The following is a 24,138-nucleotide window of genomic DNA, read 5'->3' on the forward strand; positions in this document are numbered from 1 at the left end:
CTATTATCACAGATCATGAAACAGCTAACATTTTCCTGGGAACATGAGACTGGAAAAGGAAGTCATGTAAGATAAAAAAGTTGGAAGAATATCAGCTCTTCATATTGGTATTCAGATCCTGGTGTTGCACATGCCTCTTCCCTGTGCAGCACGATGCATGTCAGCAGTATTGCTTGGGCTGCTCCTGAGCAGGGGCAGATCTGTCTCTCGGTGCGCTGTGAAATCGCTGCCTACGGAGGCACAGAGCACAAGCTCTCATCCAGTCCCCGGTGCCCACCTCCAACAGTGCATGTGTGTGCGTGGCAGCTTGAACAATGTGCGCCTCTCACCCAGTGTGAAAGCATCAGACTGCCGTGCCTATGCTGAAAGTCAGGGTGTGCTGACCTGGTGCTGTAAAACCTGCACAAAAAAGGCATCCCTGGGACTGCCAGAGCAATTAGTCTGACTGTAGCAGGGACATGCATGCGTTATAGGCATCTCGCTAAAGCTACTTCTTGCACCCAGAAAAGATTTCCAGGTGAAAAACAGCTCCAAGCCAATTAGACTGAGGAAATTAGGGTTGAAGTGGCCTTTTGAGTCAGGTAAGATTTGCTTTCTATTTGTTTCTAAAAAACTCGTGGACCAAGTCACCTCAAACCACAAATACCTGCAGCTTTGTTTTGTAAGAAAATCAACATTTTCAATAGTGAGACTAAGAGAAGCTTTATGAAATGCACAACATCAAAAGCCAGTCTTTCACTTCCATCAGTAAACATACCTTTTTTGTCAGGAACCACTAATTTTTTTGGGACTTTCCAAATGCAGCTGGAGCTCGGGTACCTTGCTAAATCCATGGATTAGTAACAAACTTTTACTTGGCTGTGTGTTGTGAGCCAGGTTATGAACAAAAGTGTATATGAAGCATCTGACATTGTGAGGGCAACAACTTAAATATATATATACACACACAAACACACATACTTTTCCCGAGAGCCAGTCCCACCTTGTGACTTGATGGAAAATGGTTGTGGTAATGTTCATTTACAGTTTCTCAGACTTTATTAATATCAGGAAAGCAATCTGCAGAACTTTAAAAAGGCAAGGTGTCTTGTCAGGACACATCATTTCCTGAAGGATGGAGATACAGGAACCAAGGGCACCCTAGTTCCTGCTGTTTCTGAACCGCAGCATGCAGGGAAACCTGCTCGCAAGGAGCCCGGGGGATGAAGGGAGATGAGGGCCAAGGCAGGAGGCAGCGGAGAGCCCTGTTTGGTAGCGTGAAGGCCAGAGGAGCCCGGCAGAGTGCTGGGGAGGCTGGCAGGTGGGCTGGGAAAGGAGGAGCAGGCGCAGGTATCTCCACCACTCTTGTCCTCGCCCAAGCACTTGTATTTTTTCCCCAAAAGAGCTATTTTTCGGTGTCACATGGCTTAGGTGAAACTTTCCTTGAAGTCTTTCAGTCAAGTCAGCCTGCGGCGCCAGAGCAAACGCGAGCCCAGAGCCGCAGCACACAGAGAAAACCCAGGCGAAGGGCACATTTCCCCCCGCAAAAGCCCTGAATTTTTGGCGGGCGGAAGAACGGGGTGTCCGAGGCATCGGTGCGCGGGAAACGGGGCTGCAGATGCAGGCTGAGCTGAAGGATGGATGGGAGAGGAGGGAGAGGGAGGAAGCGCGACCCGAGGCGGAGGGGCCGCTCCGGGGGGGGCCCGCCGTCGCCCCGCGCTGCCTCCTGCCTGTGGGCGGGGTGTCGCCGCCCTTGGGCCGCCGCCGGGGCGGGCCGGGCCGGGCCGGGGGGATGGCGGGGGAGGAGGAGGAGGAGGAGGAAGGGGGGAGCGGGGGTGTCATGCCGAGAGCTCGCGTCGCAGCCCGGCAGGCCGCGGCCCGACCCGCACCCCGGGGCGCAGCCCTCCGCCGCTCCCTCAGGCAAGCGGCCCCGCTCCCCGCCGGGCCCGGGGCACCCGCGCCCCGGCAGCAGCCAGCCGCGTCCCGAACGGGCGGAGGGAAGGGGGGAAGGAGAGCGGAGCCCTCTCCGCCGCTCAGAGGAAGGGGAGGGAATGGGGAAAGTTTAGTGGAGGGTGTTTGAATCGGGAGTTATCCCTAAAGAGCCTTTCCCCTGATCTGATCCAGAGGGCAGCGCTGGGAGGAGGGGGCGGCGACGACGAGCAGCCCTGCAACATCTGTAAAACTTGAAGGAGGCGGCGGAGAGGAGCGCGCGAGCCGGAGAAAAGCGAGAGGGACAACTTTTCCGACACGTGAGTACCTCGGCGCGATGTGTTTGTTCCCCTCCTTCGGTGGCTGCGCCGAGCCAAAACAATGCGGGGCGGTGGCGGGGCTGGAGGGGACGGGTGGCACGGGACGGGACGGAGGGGTTCCCCCTTCCCTACAAAAACTGTTTGGTACCAGGCGGTGGATTTGGGGATACTTCTTGGTTTTTTTTTCTTTTGCTCCCTCTCTTCTTTTGCTTCTTTTTCTCCTCCCCCCCGTTCTTTTTGTTGAACCAAATCAGAAATGTCAGTCAGTGCGAGTGAGTCAGAAGGGATCAGATTACAAGATCACTGAAACTGATGTCGGACCCGCGCACACACACCCCCACACGGAGGCAGAGGCGCGGGCTGCTCCCCGCGGGAGGCGGGCAGGGATAAAACAACCACCACCAACACCCGCCGGCCCTCCTCTGCCGCCCCCGTCCCGCCTGTGTCCCGTCCCGTCCCCCTGCCCCGCGGGATGCCCGCCGGCCGCGGCGGGGGCCGGCCCCGCTAGCCGCGGCGGCGGGGGAGCGGCGCGGGGACGAGCCGGCGGCCCCGGCCCTCGCCCATGGGCAGCGCGGGGGCTCGGCGGCACCGGCGGCAGGTACGTACCCACTTGGGCGAGAAGTTCTTTGTTCCCCAGCTCTACTCCGGGCCACTTTCTTGGCGTCTGCCAGCGCTCCGGCCCCGCTCTCGGCCCCCTTCCCGCTTCCCTAACTTGGAGGCGGGGGTCGGGGGGACCGAGGTGTCTAACCCCCAAAATGGCTGTCACGGAGCGCGGGAGCCGAGGGCGCGGGGTGCGGGGCGAGGCGGGGGCAGTCCCCGCTCCGGGCCGGGCTCGGCCGGGCACGTCCCGCGGCAGAGCTGCCGATGTGCGGGCGACAGCTGCTGCTTTATTTCCACCCCCTTCTTTCTCCTCGCCCCTGGTCCCCGAGCGACTCCCGGGGGTTTTCACGCCCGTGCGGTGGGAGGCCGGCACAAACTTCGCAGGGGGAAAGGCGAGAGGAGCGGGGGAGAATCCGCTGTCACATCTGGCGGGGCGGAGGGGCGCCCGGGGGTCGTCGTTCACTGCCGGCTGCTCCCGGCGAGGAAGGGGCCGGTCGGGGGCCGCGGGGGTGCCGGCCGTGTCTGCTCCGAGCAGAGCGGCGCTGGGCCCGCTCCGCGCCGCCGCTGGCACGGCGTCAGGCGGGGGAGCGGGGCGGCGGGACGGCCCGGCCGGGCCGGGCGGGAGGAGCGGGGCGGCTGCCCCACGGGAGCTGCTCGGAGCCGCCCCGGGCCGGCACCGCGGCCCGGCCTTGCGCCGCCCAAGTTTGCAGGGTGGGAGCAGAGCGTGCCCGCCGCGGTTCCGATTGTCCCGTGGAGCCGGTGGGGTGTTGGCGCAATTCCCGCGCCTTCGGACGGGCCCGCCGGCTCGCAGCTGCTAGCGCCCGCTCCCCAGCCCGCGCACCACGTGAAGAGAAAAGGTAAAAGGAAACACACGCCCCTCGCTCCCCATCTCACTTCGCAGTTTTGTTTTTAACCCTCTGGTGCGTAGTTTTTATCCGGTCCTGCGGGTGCGGTGTCCGTGGCCTTCTGCCAGTTTGTATGTAGATATATTTATGTAAAACATTTTCTCCCAGCTCCTTGCCAGCTGTTCCACATTTTCCAGCTGCCACTTCAGTTTGAAATGATGGACTGTACGGATCTCAAAGAGCCTTTTAGTCAGAGGTACGGATAGCTGTCTGTTTGATACACAGTGTCACGTTTTAGAGGCTACTTCACTAAAGGAGCATTAAGTAGCAACCCACGGCAAAATGCTCCTCTTCCTCGCGCCCCTGCTACTTCCCGCTTCATTTCCAAGCCTCAATAAACATGATTTTTTAAGTTTCAGCGTGCAGACTTCGTTTCTTTTGTGTGCGTGCTATAGAAAAACTTGGAAGCTAAATTTTCCAGAGGCCTCGAGACATGTGGCTGATTAAACCAACAAACATTTTTAGGAGGGCACGGTTGCCTCTCTGTCTCTCTGTGCGATAGGTATCTGTTTTGAAATCGTTCAAGTCACTGGAATAGTGAGAAAGAACTATGTTTCGCTGTGTTCCAAAATTGTTTTTGGTGTGGTGTTCAACGAGATTATGTATTGAAATGTGCCAGAACTGGCCTTAAGTAGTTTGAATATTTGTGCAATTGCATTGTAATTTGGGAAGGTGCCTCACTGATTGATTCCTATAATTATTTCATTTAGGTCCTTTATTAAAAATTGATAATGATCTGACAGTTTCTTAATTATATATGTCATGATTATTTTGAAGGAAGACAAATGCAGTGTTTTAAAAGTATTGTAACCTTAAAATGTAAAAATTGCCATCTTCACAGCACTGTATTTCAGTCGTGGAAATATATATTAAAAGTAATGGTGAATGAGTTTAGCAATGTAAACTGTAGGCAGCCTCTTGAGAGTTTGTTTATATAAGGAAGGTTTGGGTATAACTAGCTAGTATGTAAATACTTTCAGTTTTGTGTATAGCCCAATTCTAAAAGCATAAATAATACTAACTATGAGAGAAGGCTGTTTTAAAAAGAGGGAATTATTTCTTTAAAAGCAGGATTATTTGATTCTGAATGAGTAGGAAGAATGAGTAAGAAAAGGACTCTCTCGGTGTATGTGTATTCTTTTAAGCAGCAGTGGAAGCAAAACTGTGGCTTAAGGTGCCAAAATGAATGCACTCTTGCATTCTGGTAACAGCATATGGTTTTCAGCAGGACATGATGTTTTCCAAAGCTTTTCTGTAGAAGTACTGCAAAACAAAGACATCACCTGCATTTTCCTGCGTTAAGTGGAGCAACATTTTTTAGCTTGAGAAGGTGTGCAGTGGCCAAGAAAGAGTTATTACTGCTATACCTAATCATTAGTTGTGAAAGATTGTTCGTTTTCAAACACAAAAACAGTTTGTAGCTAAGAAATTAAAGTATCAATGGCTCTAAATGATTCTTTTTTTTCTGAATAGTGTTGGAAAAACCAAAATACTCAAGTTTGGAGACGTCATTATAATTTGTTCATCTTGCAGATTACTCGAATTTTTAACAAGATTAATGTATGCACTGATACTGACCCATGAAAGTTTCAGTTACACTTCCTGCCTCGTTGTGGGGAATGCTATTCAATTACCTGCACTCCTGTAGTGTGTTTGAATTCTAGTCTGCATATTAGAGGAAGGAATGGCATATTTTTGTGTTGCAGAGTGTTAGTGAAAAGTTAGTCATCTTTGCCTGATAAATAAGGAATTTAAGGGCTATTAAAGCAGGGTTTATTTCAAGTTATGGAAGGAGGCATTTAAGTGATCAGTGTTGCATGTGTTCCACTATATGGGGACAGAAATGTACAAAGAAAAAGCAAACTTGAAGGAAAAGTGAATCAACGAGTCATGAAATCCTCAGGAAAACCTTAGTAATGGAATGTTAATGCTTTTAGACTATAGTAGATTACCTTAAAAGTCAGGCTTTTCTTCTTTATGCAATTGTTGTAAATCCCTAGCTAAAGAATACTTTGAAGAAAGCTTTAGTTTTTCTGGCACTCATATTCTGTAGTAATTCTGGTTGTTTTGGAATATTCAAGGTATTTTCTGCCAACTTGCAGTTAGGCAATTAAAATGCTAAAATGGCTACAGAGGAAGCTTTTTATTCAACAAAAGGTTCAGCTGTAATAATGATTTCAAGTTGTCTTTTAACCACAGGTTTTATAGACATCCTCCCTTTAGACTCTGTCATTTTTATAAGGGAATTGATTTGTTATACTTTAAAATCAAATAAAATGAGACAGAATAAACAAAAATAGGCCATGGGTGCTGCTGCAAACTTTTCAAGTTCTTTCAGTGCATTTTTCATCTTTACTTTTATTTGATAGGTCTGTGAAATAGAGCTGTAGACTGGCAGACTTTAAATGAAATTTCACACTTTGATGATTTTTTTTAAACTTTGATATATTGACAGCAAAAGGAGCTGCAAAGCTTTTATATAACTTGAGCAGTAACGCCAAGCAGCAGTCAAACGTCTCTATGCATTTGTGTTTAACTGCAGAAGAAAAACATGTCCATGGGCAGTAGAGGGTTCTTATCAACTCCCTAATCCCAGATCCCAGCAAACCTTGAGGGCATGCCTCAGATCTTGCTGAAATCATTGTAGACTCTCACAGTTTGCAGATTAAATATGCTATGTGTTCCTGGCTCCAACAACAGTTTTATGAGCTCACTAAGCTTCCTGTTTTAAGATCCTTTTCTGAAGTTTTTAGGAGCTGCTAAGGGCGATGCTGTCTATGGCAAGTGGTACTTGTTAATTTAGGGACACTTTAGGTATTTCATTCTGTCTGTAAAAAGAGCCAAAATTGCTATTTTCAAATTAGAAGTCGAGTTGCACTGAAAAAAAGGAACTCCTTTAAAGAGGGATTCTGTTGTTTTAATGTGTTTGTCAGTACACAAGGTGACAAAAGTTTATAAGAGGCTTGATTTGGTTTATGGGGCTCTTTAAAACGAGACTTTTTCAGTTGTAATTCTAAGCACAATGCAGCTTTTAGTACATAATTTCTGAGCCTCTTTTAACCAATTGTGCTTGTAGCAGCTCATTAAACATACCTTTGAAGTTCTTGTTCTCCTTTACGTCTCAAAAAAGGGAAAATATATTCTGCCAAGAATGAATTTCAGTGAATCAGGTGGTTAACCTTGGGATTTGTTGACCCTTCTGAATGTATGGCTTCCCCCTCACATTCAGAGTCTGGTCTTTTCTAGGTGCCAAATAGTTAACTCTTATATTTTATTCACTGTAATCATGTTTATGTATTCGGTGTAATAGTTTTAATTTAAAAAGAAAATACTTATTGTCCAACAACATGTGTCATATTATTCCCGAGAGAACTTGAGCCCATTTTGTGCTTAAAGGTTATTCAGTGAATGAAATTTTGAAAGCCCATTTGTCAAGGTACGGCAGGTTTCTGTTAGTTTTCAAGCCCCAAATTCATTGTCCGCATGGCCCAGTCATTAGTCAGCAGTGTATTAGTGCTGCCTTGAGGCAATGCTGCCCAGCACTTCTTCGAACCATCGAACCATTATAGCTCTAAAAGTGTACTCTGCCGACTGCTAGAATTACTGCTCTGATTTCCGCCTGGCTGGCTTCGAGGTAAGTCCCCTCCCTACCTTCCAGCTCACTCTAATCCCTGCTTTCTTTTAAGGCTGCTTTCTTCAGAGATTTAGGGGAAAACTTTCTTAAAGATTGTGCTGGCATCATACTGTGGTTTTGTTGTGGTGTACTCTGTGCATGTAAATTGTACCTGCCTTACCTTGAAAGTGTGTTAAATTGGCTGCTGATCTGAAGAGTTGGTTTCTCTCTCTTTAGGAACAAAATAAGAAATGAGACAATACATTGATGTTAAAAACCCCTGCAAGGTTATTTAGATTACAACAAGAGACATAGAAATTGGGATAGAATGTGTTTGTCTCTAAATAGTTGCTGGATGTCAGAACTGATAATATCAGAATCCACTACAAGGAGATCTGATTGAATAATTTTCTTAGCTGAAGTTGCCACTCAAATGTCAAGTTATTTTTTACACTGATCATCAAGATGATTAGGCCTTTAAAATTTTTTTAAAATTTTTATTGATGCTCAGAATGTTGCTGTATTTTTTTGGCATCTGATATTTAGTTCAGGGTAAAGTACCCAGCAGACCTTTTGGTGGTTTAGAGCTGAACTTTCCCCAGTAGTGTTTGCTGCTTTGTATGAGACTCTGTTTTCTTTGCATACAAATCTGTTAGTGTCAAGAAAATCAACTGCGTGTAAAGAATACATCATCCAGCTGCCCAGAGAATGAAGCCTTCATTAGATAAGATGTATGAATACCTGAAACTGAAGAGTCAGAAACACAGATCAAGTTAGTGTCAGTTCAGTACGCTGTTCTGAGCCGTGTATATTAAAATGAAATCCTAGCACTACCGATTCTTTACTGTCAGGATGTAGTTTGGTGGCGTTTTGCTTGACTCTTTAATTTGCTATTTCTAGGAAAATAATACATCTATATAATTCTGTAATTACACTGTTTTAACAAGGACAGTGGATTGTGCATTTGTAATGCAGCAATTCAGAGTGGTGCTGTTGTGTTTTGTCAAGTTACAAAAACATGAAGGAATCATGGTGCAGTATTCCTGCTGTTATGAGACAGGTGTAAAACCTAAAGTAAACTTTAAAAGCTGAAGATAAAGTTTTTAAAGTACCTTTCACACTTGAAGTTCTTCCTGGATATATGGAGATTTCCTCACTCTTTTACATGTTAAAACATCTGTGTTGGGTTAGAACATGAAATTCTGGATGAAGGCATCCCTTAACCTGAGAGTGTGCTGAGAACATAAACAGGATTCCAGGAATGGGACTGTGATCAAAACATGGCACTTTCAAAAAACATTCTACTTGATTCCTTTGATCTTGTTTTAAAATGCTAATTGTAAAACATGGAATACAGTCTTTTCTTCTTTCATTTACATATCATAAGTTGGGAACAGAAGGCACATCTTTGCAATAGATGTACATTAAATACATTCTTCCTTGAGCTCAGTTCCTGTATAGATTGACATTGATATATAGATCTAGTTTTGTTTCTAAGGAATCTTTCATCTGTTGGAATTGATGAGATAAAACAAAAAGTGTGAAGAAAGTGGTCATTTCACTGGAATGTTGAGTTCCAGTACTTGAAATTAGAGTATTTCTGCATTTTTCTGTCGAAGTTGTAGTGACTACTTAGTTGACTGTGATGCAGAGCACATCCATTGCAGATGTTTGTAATTTACTTTACCAAACTAAGAAGGCAGAGACAAGAAGACAAAGAAAAAACCAGCCTGTATTGTCACCATAAGTATCCTAGGAACAGTATCAGCAGAGAAAGTCATAGAGTTATGTTATCCACACAGCAACTCTTGCTGTTGTCTCCCTCCCTGTTCTCTAAGAATATTCCTGGCCTTTCAGATCTTGAGCATATGAATGAACCAAAATCCAGGTTGCATAAAACAAATGTATTTCCAAAGGAAGTCACTGCACTGTTACTAAAGTTTGTTTTGGATTTAGTGCTGCTGAATTCCTGAACACAGACGGGCAAAAACAGAATGTGGGCTTGGTAGGGAAGTTTGACGTGCCTTCCCTCATTGTAACCTATTGCTACAAACAGTACAGTCCACAGGAGATTTTTTTCCTTCTCCCTGTGCTAATTCTTTTACAGCTAATCTTACTTTGACACAATTATTAGAGTTTTTCCTGCTGCAGAATTTGAAGCACAAGAACAAGTAGGATTGCAAAACAAGCAGTAGCACAGCTTATTCTGAATTTCTGAGGAATATTAGGTAGTTTAATTGGAACTCCATGGTAAGTGCATTACTAGTTTTAGACACGCCCCCCCCCCCAATATATTGAAATATTTGGAGATTTGAAAGATATGTAGCACTTTCTATTTTGTAAGAAATAAACTTTATTCTTTCCATTGTATTTAGACAGTTTGTAAGAAAGTCAAAAAAGGAATAAACGAAACTCAAGACCATGTGATTAAAATAACAAATGCTTAAATGCAGAGTTAATGACCTGATTTGTTTTGTTTTTGTTGTGGGGGTTGTTAGTTTATTTTTCTTAAGGTTTAGTTCCTTATTGTAAAGACTCTCAGACAGTGAATTGATTATAAAATTTTACCTCTGAGGATATATCATATCTGAATTCTAAAACCACTGAGTCTGGGCTCTGTGTCCCTCAGCTTTGTGTTGCATGTTTCCGAACTGCAGCTTCTATGAGAGATAGACTAGTTGGAGATGGACAGTTCGACCTGAATTCTTCAGTTGTTATCCAAGTTCAGTTCTGTTTGCTGAGTGTGAAAATGAATCATCTCTTTCCTGGCAGAAATCTGTTTTCTTTAGATACAGAGTTTAATCTGTTGAAGTAATAGTTTTAATTACAGCTTTTTAAATCCAGCTTTTTAAATCCAAGAAACAAAAGTAGATGTAATCTACTTGTAAGGCTGTGTGGTTGATGTGTATTTAAAGCAACTGAGCTGGTGCCTCAGTAGAAAATGCCACTTATTGATACTATTGTATGTGTATGTTAAAATAATTTCAGAACTTTTAGGTAGCTGAGTTTATCTGTAGCCGAAATACGTAAGCAAATATATAATACCCCTGGAGTCGGGAGACTCTTACAATCAAGCAGTAGTTCAGTGTACACTGTAGAGTATTTTCCCACTTAGGATCGTAATCACAAGGATGCTAATAGCACTGGTTTGCCTAGCTGATTGCCTTTGTGTTTGTGATCCTCCGTTATTGTTGCCACAAGCTATTTAACCTATCAGGAGCAGATCAGATCGTTGTTAACCAGGCTTTAGGTCTAGTTGTTTTTCATACTTTATGGGGGAAAGAAATCAAAGGAAAGGAACAAGGAAAAGACAGCAGAGAGTAATGAATTTGGAAAGATTGTATTAATAAATGTTGTATCTCTTAACTTAGGGTATTTTTCATTCTGTCTGTCAAGCAATTATCTTTCTTTCTTTCTTTCTTTCTTTCTTTCTTTCTTTCTTTCTTTCTTTCTTTCTTTCTTCTCTCTTCTCTCTTTCTCTCTTTCTCTCTTTCTCTCTTTCTCTCTTTCTCTCTTTCTCTCTTTCTCTCTTTCTCTCTTTCTCTCTCTCTCTCTCTTTCTCTCTCTCTCTCTTTCTCTCTCTCTCTCTTTCTCTCTTTCTCTCTTTCTCTCTTTCTCTCTTTCTCTCTTTCTCTCTTTCTTTCTTTTTTTTTTTTCTTTCTCTGGTGTGTTTATAGATCATTCATATAACTGAAATGGAGATAGGTATTGTGAAATGGAACATACCTCCCCCCAGCTGATTGTTGTGGTTTTATGATGTGGATATAAGACTGTTTGTGCTGTTTATATTAATCTTACTGTGAGTAGTTGTCTCAACAGGGAGGAACCTAAATAAAGTTTACCCTGGAGTAGTTAATGAAGGTTGCAGAATTCTGGTTTAGCTTACAAGGAATTAGGAGAGAATAAAACTATTCTAAAAATATACTGGTTAGTTTCTATAGCTATTACAAAAGTGGTGAGATATAGCAAGAGGTTAATGTTACATTTGGGAGATATTTCTTAAAATGTCTGAGCGCTTGAACATTTTTCATCAGGTTCTGTCAGTGGTAACTTTGTCAATGCAGCTTTGCTAGCAGATTTGATAGAAAGCAATACTGAAATCTAGGTGGGTTTTGGAAGTTAAATGTACCTGAATCAAGCCTGTATAAATGAGTATGAAATAGCTCCCATATAATAGCTTAAGATTGTCTCATATAAATTTTGCATTTGAATGTAGCTGAACAAGATGCATTTTTTATCCTTAAATAATCCCAAGGAACGGTGCAACCCTTGTTGATAAAATTGATAAAGGGTCCTTTATGGTTGAGAGAGACTGTAATTTCCTGATTGTTCTTCATGCCTCCCCTTGTGTTTTTCACTTTCATACAGTTGTGCTGTTCAAGATGTATTGTATCCCCAAAGACTGCTTCCAGTAGTGTGGATCAAAGTAGTACCTATGAACACCCTAACTACCCAGAGTCATTTCTGAAAAATTAAACATGCTATGTTTGCTTGCACGCTGATTGGGGCACTCTGGTTGCTGATAGCAATCAGTATGAACTTCCCTACTGCTGATGTAATGATGATGAATGCTGTGACACTGCTATTTCAGACAGCTCTTCTCAGCGGATGCAAACCACTTGTTAATGAATTGAATACAACTATAGCAGCATCAAATAAAACAGGGAAAGGTTTTACTTGTTTCTTTTTTATTTTTTTAATTCAACATGTTAAAAGATACTCCTCAAAAAATTAAAATAAAGCAAAGAAAGGCAGAAGGTTTAAGTTCGCAAGAACCATAAACCAGTCTTAACATGCAAATTGAGAATTTTAAACGCTTACACTTCAGCACTTTGACCAAAGCAAGCAGTCTTGTTGAAGTCAGTGAGCCTATTCCTAGCAATAAATATCTGGTCTTTAAAATTAATGTATGCAGTATAAATAAAATTACTTGAAAAGTAGTTCAGAGAAGAGAAGTGATACAGAGTGAAGATTTCTTGGAGAATTGAAATGTGTGTTCAGAAAGGATCAAGTTTCTCGTTCTTCCAAGCACAGGGCTGCTCCACTGGTTTTGGTTAGTTTGGACTGTGAGTAAATGAACAAAGGGATGTGGTGAGTTTTTTTCTTCCCCAGCATATTAATATAATCATTTTTACTACTATAAGGCACAGTTTTATAACCAACATACATAAGGACCAGAAATTACATAATATTAACTTACTTGAAAGAATTTTTTTGTTCTAAATAAGTTTCCAACATATTGTGATTTATTGACACTCCTTTTAAAAGAGACAATTTTCCTCATTTAATTAGTTCATTCCAGTAGCGTGTTCCTAAAATTCTTCCAATATAATATGCAACTGGGGAAGGTTTGCATTTATATTTTAAAAAGAGGAGACACACCTGCAGGCAGGTTACTGTTTTGAGAGGGATTAGGTTTAAAATGGGGATCTGGAATTAATTGCGGAGTGGGTTCAGGCTTCAGGGAAATTACAAAAGGTTCAAGCATGGTTGAATGGGAAAAAGCCACAAATGTTTGCTTTGGGGAAGGAATGTTTATCCCTCTATTTACCTATGGAAGTTCAGGCTTTTGCCCATATACTGTTATAGCATTTTCTTGCCTTTCATATGCACATGGAAATGCTGGATAACCAATGAAACTAGTTTTCAGGTTTTTTGAAAGTGGGACTCCTTGCTGGGAATAGATACAGATTGTCTCAGGCCTGGAGGCTGGAACAGAAAAGTCACTGACCCACACACTGGAGAGAGAGAGACACACATACACCCTAATATAAACCACTGTATTTTAGTGTGGAGATGATGTCAGGCTGTCTGATTTTTAGAATGCTTTTTGAAAGGGGTTAACAACCAGTAGAAAGAAATCTTTACATAACCTTGGACTTTTTTTTTTGGTGAACTGCAGCTCCCATATTTTCCCACAGTTTCTCTGAGAAAATAAAAATCAACCAAATTTAAGGAGAATGATTCTAGAAGATGTGTGTCTGGCTTGTGTTTTCAACTTAGGCTTAAGATAGTCTTCAGGACAAAAAATAAAAGATTTTTGGGGCACCACATTGATGGAGATGTGATGTCTGCTTCCCTGAGGGGTATGCTTGGCAAAACATAACAAGCCACATCCCTCTAATTATTAGTCCTGCCATCTCTTCTGACCTTCCATGCCTTCCCAACCATGCATACCACTGCTGGTGCACCACTGGGGTTTGCTGGATCTGCAGGAATTCTTGCAGGTGTCTGTGCCACATGTTTGTGCGTGCGTGTGTGTGTGTGTGTGTGTGTGTGTGTGCAGGTTGGGAGCAGAGGAGGGAAGGCACAGGAGGAAAGGCCTGCAGCCCCAGGGCCATTGGCTCGTGCTGCAGGGTGCAGAGCTGAGTAAGAAAGTTTACTCTTGTGGTGTTCCCTCTTTCATTCTGACATGAATAAAAGCAGCCTTCTAATGTAAACTGAGTAGACATGAACCAGAACAGATGAACCAAGAGCAGATGTTTATATTAGGTCTTGGCCAGTTCTGCAATTTTCTGTCCAAAAATTTAAGTGCTGCTTTAGGCCTATGTTCTGTACTGCGGTCCACACCAGGTAGCATAAAACAGAGAAGTGATAGAGACTGATGAAGAAATTGGAATTCTGTCTGCTATTCTTTCTTCCAGTAAAGATCACCCCAAAGCACCAGAAAAATCTCATTGGCAGGGTGTTGGGGAAAGAAATAAAATAGTCAAGAGAATGGATGATGTCAGTCTGACCAGTCACATGTTGCTCTTGAATTGCAGATGACTCAAAGGTGCTTTTTATGAGATTAAGGCCATGGCAAGTCCTTAAAGTACCTGCATTACCTTCCTTTTCTGAGAAGTGGTAGGATCAGTTTGTACTGGAGGTACTGCCATGATGGAGAGGGGAAGGAGATGGAGATAAGTGAGGAGGTGGGGATAAGTGAAGGCTCCTTGCACATACCTGCATAGACATCTGTATGGCAGGAGGCAGTGGAACCACTTTAGATACCTGTCATCATTTTTGTGATCTCTTCCCAAATGTTTCATGCCACTCTGCCAGCCTTGTGGAGGCAGAGTATGTGGCTTCTTCCTTTCTAGTTGAATAGGGAGTTTAATTGCTTTCTTTCATGATTTTAAGTCAAAATCAACATGCTTGTGAACCAAGGACCAAACAAAAAGGGGGATGAGTTCTGCATCTTTATCTTGCAACTTTTCAAAGTCATATTCTTTGGTGTAAATGAAGATGCCACCTCAATAGCAGTCTTGGCCCTTAGAAGGCAATGGAAGAAAAATAACCACAACTGAAGATGTATAGCATTTTAGTTCCTTCAGGGATGCATAGAAAATAATTAATTTGAGAGAATGGTTGTTAGTCAGAACATAGGAGGGTACATTGAGGGACTCTCTCATGCAGTAGTTGGAAGCTGAGTAGAGGCAGGTTTTGGTGTTTATGTGGCCAGGGCTGTGTAGAGAAAGCAAACATCTTTCTCTCAGTGTGGGGTGAGCAACTTGGCAGTGTCAGCCTTCCCCGTCTCTAGTAATGCAAGAGACTGAAAAGCTAGATATTCAAGCTAAATGACTAAACTGGGGATGCCCTTGCATGAGGTGTGCAAAGGGGAAGAGGAAGAAGTCAAATGAAAAGTTTGGAAAGGTGCTGTTTACAAAGCTCACTTGAGATCTCTCTTCAAGGAGCCTTGTGCATGGCTGGGTAGAATTCAGGGCTGTTTCAAGTTGAGTATTGTTAGATCTCTCCTACTCTGCTTGAAGACACCTGACATTCCCCTTAGTGTTTTGGTAGGAAGGTGTTTCACAGATCACAATAATACTTATAGCACTTTCACAGATAGATCATGAGAGTAGTCTTATAAGTCCTCTTCTGTGGCAGGCAGAGCTTTGTTATTCCTGTTTTTAGCAAGCAAGAAACTGAAGGGAAGAAAAATGCCTTGTGAAAGCATAGACAGTAGGTCAGTGTCAGAGAGTCTCTGGTATCTAGCGCAGTTCCTTGGCTGTGCTGCCTGGCTAAATAATGATTCATTTAGTGATTGGGCTCTACTTTGATCCCTACTGTATAACAATGAGGCTTTGGAGTGTTTTATTGTACTATTAAAAAGAACTCCTACTAGGAAGGTGGGAAGGGGAAGGTTTATTAGACAGCTGTGTTTGTGATGAATTGGCTTTGTAGCCTTTTTTTTTTTGTTTGGTGTTGTTTCTTCTTGGTTTTTTTTTTTTTTTTTTTTTTTTTGACTGTCAGAATTTGGGAAATAGGTTGCTAATATAATTACACTTCATTATATTTTGTGGCTTTTTGAAGCCTTTTGAAAATTTTATTTAAATAGTGTCGTAGAAGAGTGTGACTTCCTTCCATTTTAGACCCATTTGACTACCAAGCAGTGTTGCCCAGAGCAGAAAACTAATTATTATTTTTGTTGTTGCATAGATTCATATTCAAACTACAAAAGTACCAACCTATTTGGTTCTAAGCATGGTGTGTGCTGAATATTGATGATTTGCATAAAGCTAACTTGGACAGACAGGTGTGTATCAAGTTAAGCTGCAGACTGGCTCTTAATGTTTGCATCCTTCACAGCCTAAGATCCCTGCAGTCTTGGGGCCTGTTGTGCCTGCACTGCTGCACAAGCAGTGATACCCTTTTGCAAGTTTTTGGGCTTCTCATATTTCCATCAGGAATGTAAAATATCTGAGAAGAGGGAGAAATTATTTGCGGGGTATTAATTGAATGTATCACTGGAGATGACACTGAGGAGAACATCCAGGAAAGGCAAAGTAACCAGATACACACCTCTACAGAGCTTTCTATTTCCAGCGTTTTCATGCAAAAGAAAGTGATCTCATTATCTGCCACCAGCAATAATGTTTGTCTTTCCCTGTGGTTTTCGGGGTGTTTTGCCAATACAATTTTGTTTGAGTTAGATTTCTGAACAAACAAAGTGAGAGATGTTAACATGAGTAACAAGGTGTAGAGATAGACAGGATAATTCCTGAGGCAGTGTGTTCCAACACCCTGAATGTTGAAATTTAAATATTTGGCTTCTAGAGTCAACATGAAGGTCTGTCTTGATTTTCTTGATTTTTTTTTTCCCTTTTTTGCCTTCTTCCAAAATGCTCTGGGCAGAAGAGAAAAATACTGTCCTTTTTTTCCTTTTGGATCCATTAAAACCCCACAAAATTGAAAAAAAATGGACCTACCTATGCTGTTTGAACAGCATACTGGTTTGTGATGCTGATTCTCTTTAAAGGCAAACATGCCTAAGTTTTGGTGTTAGTATTTCTTTAAATTCCTTAGGAATTCATGCATGCAAACATGATTTGATGAGCTTACAGAACTGTGAACTGCTAATTCAGTTGTGCTCCAGGCTCTTCTTCAGGTGAGAGGGGTGAGAAGACTTGGGCTAAGCTTTCAAACAGTCTTTAGAGTTTATGACTCTTGTTTCATTCAGGTATTAGTGCAAGGAGAGCTGAAGTAATGAGAAGTCATCATGGAGGCGCAGTCCCATAGCTCTGCCACAACTGAGAAGAAAAAAGTGGAGAATTCCATCGTGAAATGCTCCAGTCGAACAGATGTCAGTGAGAAAGCTGTTGCCTCCAGCACAACTTCCAATGGTGAGTAACAGCAGGGATTTACTAGCAGCCAAACCTACAGTAATTTTATGTTCTCTGCATTCCTTGTGAATTGAGCATTTGCACCTGGATCAGTGTTTGTTCTACAGAAAGGCTAAAGAAAACGAACGGAGGAGGGGTGGTGGTGTGGAAAGTGGTAGGATACAATAAGGCCTGTTTTGGCGTCAGGCATAGTCTCTTTCTTCCAGATGTTCTAATTTGAGATGTAAATGTGCTAAGTTATTTATTATAGGAACTTCCTGGTTTTGGCATTTTGGAAATTGTCTTGATTAGCCTGGCAAGGCCTGCAAGTGCTTTGCATTTGGCCATTGAAATCTCTTACACTGGTTAGGTAATTAGTTATTACTATAGAGACAGAAGTAGGTCTGTCAAAATAAATGGCAAAGGTTTTTTTTTTTTTTTCTTTTCTTTTACAAATAAACTTCCTTCTCAGAAAGGGCTGTCCCACCCTGTCCCACCCAACCAAAGTCCCTTAATGCCCAGAACAAAACATTAAGCTAAGTGTGTATTCTCTGGTGGATTAATTTCAAAGTTGTGAATGTACAGCTTGTAGATTTGCAAAACTGGAGTAGTTTGCGTAATTCTCCCCAGAGAGTATATCTCAGTTGACAATTTTACGTATTCCCTGCCTCTCAGAAGAGTGTGAGCTAACCCAGCCCCCCACCTTTTCATTGTTTGGTGTAAGAAGGCTGAGCATATTGGTTCCTACTAATGCAAAGCTCCTGTTGCATTAGAAAAGAAAATTGCTTGAAATGGTGTGGGCAGACCTATGGATTTTGGATAGTTGTGGAGTAACTGCTAAAACTGCTATTTTTTTAAAAAACGGTCTAGTTATGGTGAGAAGTAGAAAATGCCTTTCTGTATATTTTGTGGTCCTGGTGTATTTCTGGCAAAACATTTTCAGTTCACACTTTCTGTTTCCATCATGCTCACTTATCTGGGCTTGTGGTCCTCCAGGTCAGGTTCTCACTTTGATATCTTCAATAGGGCGTTTCTGCTTTCTCAAAGAAACAGGTTATGTCCCACTAGACTACAGGAGAAAATACATGAATCCTACAGCCATACTAGAGGGGAATGTCCATGGGTCATTAAAAATTAGATGGCACATGTCCCAGTATCCTCCTGTGTGGCTGGACTTCAGATTCAAACTGACCCAACACAGACTCAACACCTGCTGACCTACTAGATGGAGCTGATCCCCATGAGAGTATAAAAACCCTTGAGTCGCAATGGGAAAGGTTGCATCAGTTTTCTAAGGCATATGAAATTAGATCCTCAGCTGGTGTAAGTCAGCACAGATCCCTTGCTGTCAATAGAATTACAGTGGTTCACATTAGCTGAAGAGGCCCCCATTGTATTTTTTTTTAATTGATAATAGGATTTTCCACATTTGCCCAACTTTTCAAGCAGATGCACAGTTAAACACATATGCATATTCTTTGTTGTGTCAGGGGTTTGTACTCAAACATTCATCTCTGACTGGGCTAGCTTGAATGTTATTGGTAAACATGTAGATTTAGAGGGCTAAAACAAAAGCCTTCAAGATGCTTTTGCCTAATTCTGACACTGATATACCGTGTTTTCAAGTAATTTTCTTTCTTTAATGGTAGTTTTAGTTCTTAACTACATGCTTCACCTATGGGGAGCCTTACTGCATAGCAGGGTCATCAAACTCCTAAGAGCTGGAAAGACTTCAAGTCTAATGAATGACTGTGTCACTGAATTATCTCCTACTAATGAAAGGAGATGCTAATGTAGTACACGTCCTGGGGCCCAAGGCTTCCTTTCCTTAAGTCAATGACAGTTAACTTTGTTTTCAGTAGGTAAGTGTTGGCATTGTTAGTCTTTGTATTTAAGGAAGTCATCAGGATCTCCAAGGTTTGGGTTTCTAATCTACCTTCATGCATAACAGAGACACAACGGCTTTCCAGAGATGCAGAGCTGGCCTTCAAAGGCATAAAATATTCGATTCCTTCTTTGATATGAAAAACTTCCTCTTAGTCTAGGGACTTCGTGGAGCATGTACCAAAACAAATACTAGTACTAAAACTTTAGGAACTTAAATGTGAGTTTTACTCTTGAAGTGTTTTAAAAGTTTTGCTTCTTGTAGATGTGATTGTCATGATAATGAATTTTGGTTACAGGGACAATTTGCATGAAAGCTGGAGCTTGCAATGCATTTGCATCTTTTGTTCTTTAATGCTGGAATGAGTATTACTACAGGAACATCATCAGTTGCTATAAGACACCACTCCTACAAAACATGCAGCTTTTATCGATTCAGTGCCTCTTTTTTTTTTGCAAAGGTCTGTGGTAATGTTAAATGTTGCGATTTGCATTTGAATGCTCTGTTAAACAAGGTAAGGTACCCTTAAAAATAACAAAAGGACAGAATGATCCCTGCTATTCTTCTCAGAAGACTGATGTAATTGCAGAGCAACATCTACCTATCATACTAATGTCACTTCATAATCATGTCTAATCTCAGTGCTTCTATACTTCTGGACAACTCATGAATTAACAAAATTTGCAGGATAAAGTTTTATTGATACCTGTCTGAGGAGTGATGTACAGACAAGTATTTTCTTAGTATCTCTGCTGTCTTCTGAAGGTCGCAGAACTTGGATCCTAAACAGATGGAAAGCTGCTAGTTATAGCAGAGTATACAGTCGTGAAGAAACAAAGAAAATGCCATTATTTCAGCAGCTCCCATAAATAAGTGACACACCCAGGAGCAGGATCTATGTTAATATGGCTAGTGAGTGTGGAAAACTTTTAAATCATATGTTGTGCAGACTCTGTGTTGAAGAGTTTGGTGTAAGCCTAGATGCAAGGGAAAGAATGTGGGAAAGGTGAGCTGGAAGGGGAGCTCATTGTTCAGTGTTAACCTGAACAATGCAGTAGAAGTTCTGAGGCTCAGACTAAGGGTGTCCTTTGGAAGGTACCAGCTGCTCTGTAGTCTCAAGCACAGAGCAGGCATGGGCCACAGTTTACAAGTTTGCCACTTCTGCTGAGTTCCTGTCAATACTTAATGCCATAAAGATTACTACAAGCGCTGTATTGCCAAGATGCTTGCAATATGTTAGATGTGGACCTGCTAGCATTTCCATTACAAACCCCTACATTTCAGGATTTATAACTAAGCCATTAAAATTTGCTCCAGGACAGTACATGTATTGGAGCAAATTAAAACTTCATTTAAAATACATGTGATCAAAAATTAAAAAAAAAAATCATAATTTGTTATGACTACAATGTAAAAGGAAATGTGATAAGAAAAATCTTTGGTGCACATTAATTCCCAGTCGAACCACTCTTACTTTGTTTTAAATTAATTTCTGCAATTTTTTTTCTTCTTTGTGTTTCATTTTCTGTGTCTCAAACAAACTGTGCAGTTTACTAGGATTGTTCCTTTTCATCCTTTGTTTGACTGCTATATTTATGGCAAGACTAATATCCATGGGGACAAAAATTGCTAAAGAAAACTTAATTCACAAAAGGCTGTATGAGTAAAAAAGTTTGTGCTAGCGCATAAAGTAAGCTTAGTTTTGTGTTTGATGGGATTTGATAACCTCAGGCTGATCTGCTTTGGCAAGGTAATAACAACAACAAATAAATCATGTTTATGTCATGGCTGTGCTGCTCATATTACACTGGAGTAGAGGCCAGTGCCCTGGACCACCTGGCTAACGGGGTTGTGTTGTCGGTCTTGTCTTATATGCACATTTGTGCCACTTCTCTGGGAACAAAGCACTCTGCTCCTTACGATGTCAGAGCATGGATTTAGGTTGTTCTGAAGGTTGCTGCATGCACACTCAGGTTTCTATCAAGTTATGCAAAGAATGGCTTTCTTAAGGGTGGTATCCATTGATAAACTCATTGCCATTAGTTCTGTACTCCCATCGGAGAGCCTTTGTCTGGTGTTACAGTTCACAAAACCTGCCTTGCTAGACCCTGGTGGATCATACAGTATCTCCTGTAATTTCAAGTAATTCCAGGGTTAGAAAGAAATCATCAGGTGCATGCTGGAAGTGTTGCAGGAGTCTGCCCAGTGCCTTGTCTTGCTGCATTGTGATGAATGCCTGTGTGAAGGCTCGTTCTCACCTCTCCTCCACGCTGCTCCTCAGCTGACGGATTAGCTGTCTGAGACCACGGCATGCCAAGTCCATATGTCAGGCTGAGTGCTGCAGTGCTGGAGCAGAAAGCTGCCTGCTGCCATGCCCTGCCTGTGCAGCTGTGCTGCTTGCACTGGTGCAGTGCCTTCCTGCTGCCCCGGCACCGGGAGTTGCCAGCCTTCCTGAGCATTGCAGTAAAGTCATGAACTCCAGTCTGGTGAACTTAAGCGAATGACTTGCTTTAGCCATGAGACTACTTCTCTTTGCCCTAATAGTGTGGGTATTTGCATGCTTACAATGAGGCAGTGGCTTTAGTGCAGGCAGGCTTTTTTGACTCTGCGTCCTGTTTTGCCCATGAATTGGATTTATTCTTAGGGTGCTTCCTTAAAGGCATTGTTTAAAAAAGCCCTCAACTCAATGCCACTTGTTTTTTTTTCACTTAATCTGTACCATAGATATAATTAACTTTTTTGCCTTAATTTCAGAAAGGTAGAGGGAATTTCTGTAAGGACTGAACTTGTAAAAGGCAAGACTGCACTTCACAGCATTGCTTGGAGAACATTAGGATATTGTGATGCTGTATTCAAACCTGATTTATTTACTGTTTGGCTTGTGAATTTTGTTGGTGACTTGAATGCTTTCCTCTTTTGGACATTTTGGCTCAAAACTGATGTTTTTAATGTTTTATTAAAACAATGCAGTTATTGTATAGGAGCTCTTTCAATGTCTGACAACCAAGCACTTATTTTCAGTTTGATATGTTTTGTCTAGTTTTTGACCCATGAGCTTGTTCCAGTGTAATCTGATATTTCTTATTAACCTATTACTCTGCCTTAAAAAAAAGCTAATTATAAACATATGTAGGTTGTGGACTTGACTACCTTTATCAGAATCAGATAGCTATTGAGAACATACTTTAAAGTGATAGAAAGCAGAAATTATTATCTTAATGATGATGTAACTTAAAACCAAGCTTGATAGATGAATAAATGAGAGGAAGTTCATGTGTCCACTTTGATTCTTTCAGAAGAAGACCCAGCTTCATCTAGGTCTCTTTTTTTTTCCTTCTTCCTAGTACTTTCAGGGTTGATTGAAGGAAGTATTCAGCAGTCTGCAACCCCATAAGAATCACATTTCCTGTTTAAACTTCAGTTGGTTGCTTGTCCTGCTGCTTGCTTTCAAGCCTAACCATAAAATAGGTGTTAATCATAATACCCATTCTTGGCCCCCTTGTTGGACTCATGTGCTCAGGGTCCTGTTGAGAGGTCAGGGTTCAAAAGAGGTTGTTAGGTATCAAGAAACGTTGCCTGTACTATTTTAGTGACTTGTAAATTGAGCCCTGAATTGATTATATGAGACCTGATTCTACAAAGTCATCAGGAGATGCCATCCTCTTCCCCTGAAATCAAAGAGTATGGAGGGGCCCTCTTCACTTTCATTTTCAGGTCAAGGAGGAAGCAACATCTCTAGTTTTAGATGCTGAAAATGATAACTTCTGTGTACATATTTTTCTGACAAATTTCTTTTTCAGCAAAACAAATACTGCAAGTAATCCCCATCTACAAGTGGGGATTACAAGTGGTGTAGAGCAGCATGAAAGTTAAAGGTAGACTGGCCATATGTGGTAGCCCAGAAAAATAGGGGCAAAGACCTGAACTTGTAAGACTTTTTGTACTCTTCTGTTCTAATATTTGTGGCTGGGTCGTAAGAGGATAAACTTTAAAAGAAGGTACTTTTCCTAGGGCAGAATAGGCTACCCTGATGCTTAGAAGTATTGGAGATGAAAATATTGGAGGTTGTAATTAAATGGGGACTGCATGTCTTGGTGTATTGTAATCTGGTATGAGTAGCTGATTAAATACACGTTCTTTTGGAGTAATGTACCCATGGTCCTTTATGCTTACTAATAAAATTTCAGTCATCAAGTTATGGCTTATTGTAGACTGTAATAACTCATTCTGCCTGATACTATTTTCTAGTGTTGTTCCTCAGTGAGCCAGCTGTACACGTACTCCACTCTAAACCCAGCAATCTGCAAGTGCAATGCAGTATTGCTTCATTAATTCTGCTGAGATTTCCCTCGTTTTTTCCCCCCTTCTCTCCCCTCCCTGCAGTGGTTAATAGCATAAGGGATATTAAATGTCAATCCTCCTGTATCCCTTTGCAAGTTCCAGAAAGAGATGATTGAGTGGCTTATCCCTGCAATCACTGTAATCAGTAAGTAATGACTTAACATCCTGCTGGATAACATGAGGTGGAATCAGGAGAAAACATTAGTTAGCAGCAGAAGCTTGCCACCTGTTCAAGGTGGAGGTTAAATTTAGGAAATTTTACACTGGGGATTTTTTTTCTCGAAAAACAACAACAAAAAAAGACTCAACCCTAAAACACCCAAGCAACCATATTAAAATTGTACCTGAGTTTTGACACAGAAGTAATAATAATAAAAAGGGTTTAAATTGTGTCTCTGCAGTATGGTGGTGGTACCATGCTCTGTATCTTGTGCTTTGCAGGAGTCTAGTGTCAGTCAGAATTCAAAAAATTCAACCATTACAGCCCACAGTACTGATGTGGAGAAAGCAACCAAGAGGTTTGATTTTTTGAAAAAAAGGCTGCTGGCAGCTGAAACTCCAGTGATACTGTTAGCTTTCTAAAAAAGGCTAACTCATTGCCATCAAGTGCTGGTCTCAGGGGAAGACAGCCTAAAAGTAAAGACCTTGCACTGCTGTGCCAGCCTGTGTCACCAAAGTGGGGAGGCTGTGTGGCAACAGCACTGCTGCTCCAAGTGATGGCATCTTCCTCCCAGCTGCTGGAAATGGTTGTCAGCAAACAAATGGGTACCAGGCTGCTTGGAAGGATTGAAAGGGGCACTTTAAGGCAAAAAACTGCTGGATCCTGGGTCCCAAAAAAGAGAAGTGAAGGAGCTATGCAGAGCAGATGATCTTCTTAAAGTAAATAAAAAAGAATTTTTAAAAATCCTTCTAATTGACTTAAAGCTAAGCAACCCTTCTGGCAGGCACTGTATTTGGCTTTATGATCTGAACTGTGTAAATT

At 42.0% G+C, this 24,138-nt stretch overlaps 1 protein-coding gene across 2 annotated transcripts in view; it reads left to right on the forward strand.

The window, feature by feature from the left end:
• The first annotated feature begins 1,782 nt into the window (after positions 1–1,782).
• The window catches only part of GLI3 (GLI family zinc finger 3), a 201,911-nt gene continuing 179,555 nt past the window's right edge, over positions 1,783–24,138 (forward strand). For both annotated transcript variants that reach the window (XM_005486993.4, XM_026793419.2), the window contains exons 1-3: positions 1,783–1,899; positions 2,104–2,228; positions 16,789–16,951. In XM_005486993.4, the coding sequence (XP_005487050.2) occupies positions 16,828–16,951 (124 nt within the window). In that variant the 5' untranslated portion in view covers positions 1,783–1,899; positions 2,104–2,228; positions 16,789–16,827. The remainder of the gene's footprint in view (positions 1,900–2,103; positions 2,229–16,788; positions 16,952–24,138) is intronic.

The sequence above is a fragment of the Zonotrichia albicollis genome, chromosome 1 (assembly GCF_047830755.1).
Source record: "Zonotrichia albicollis isolate bZonAlb1 chromosome 1, bZonAlb1.hap1, whole genome shotgun sequence".
In the NCBI taxonomy this organism is placed as follows: Eukaryota; Metazoa; Chordata; class Aves; order Passeriformes; family Passerellidae; genus Zonotrichia; species Zonotrichia albicollis.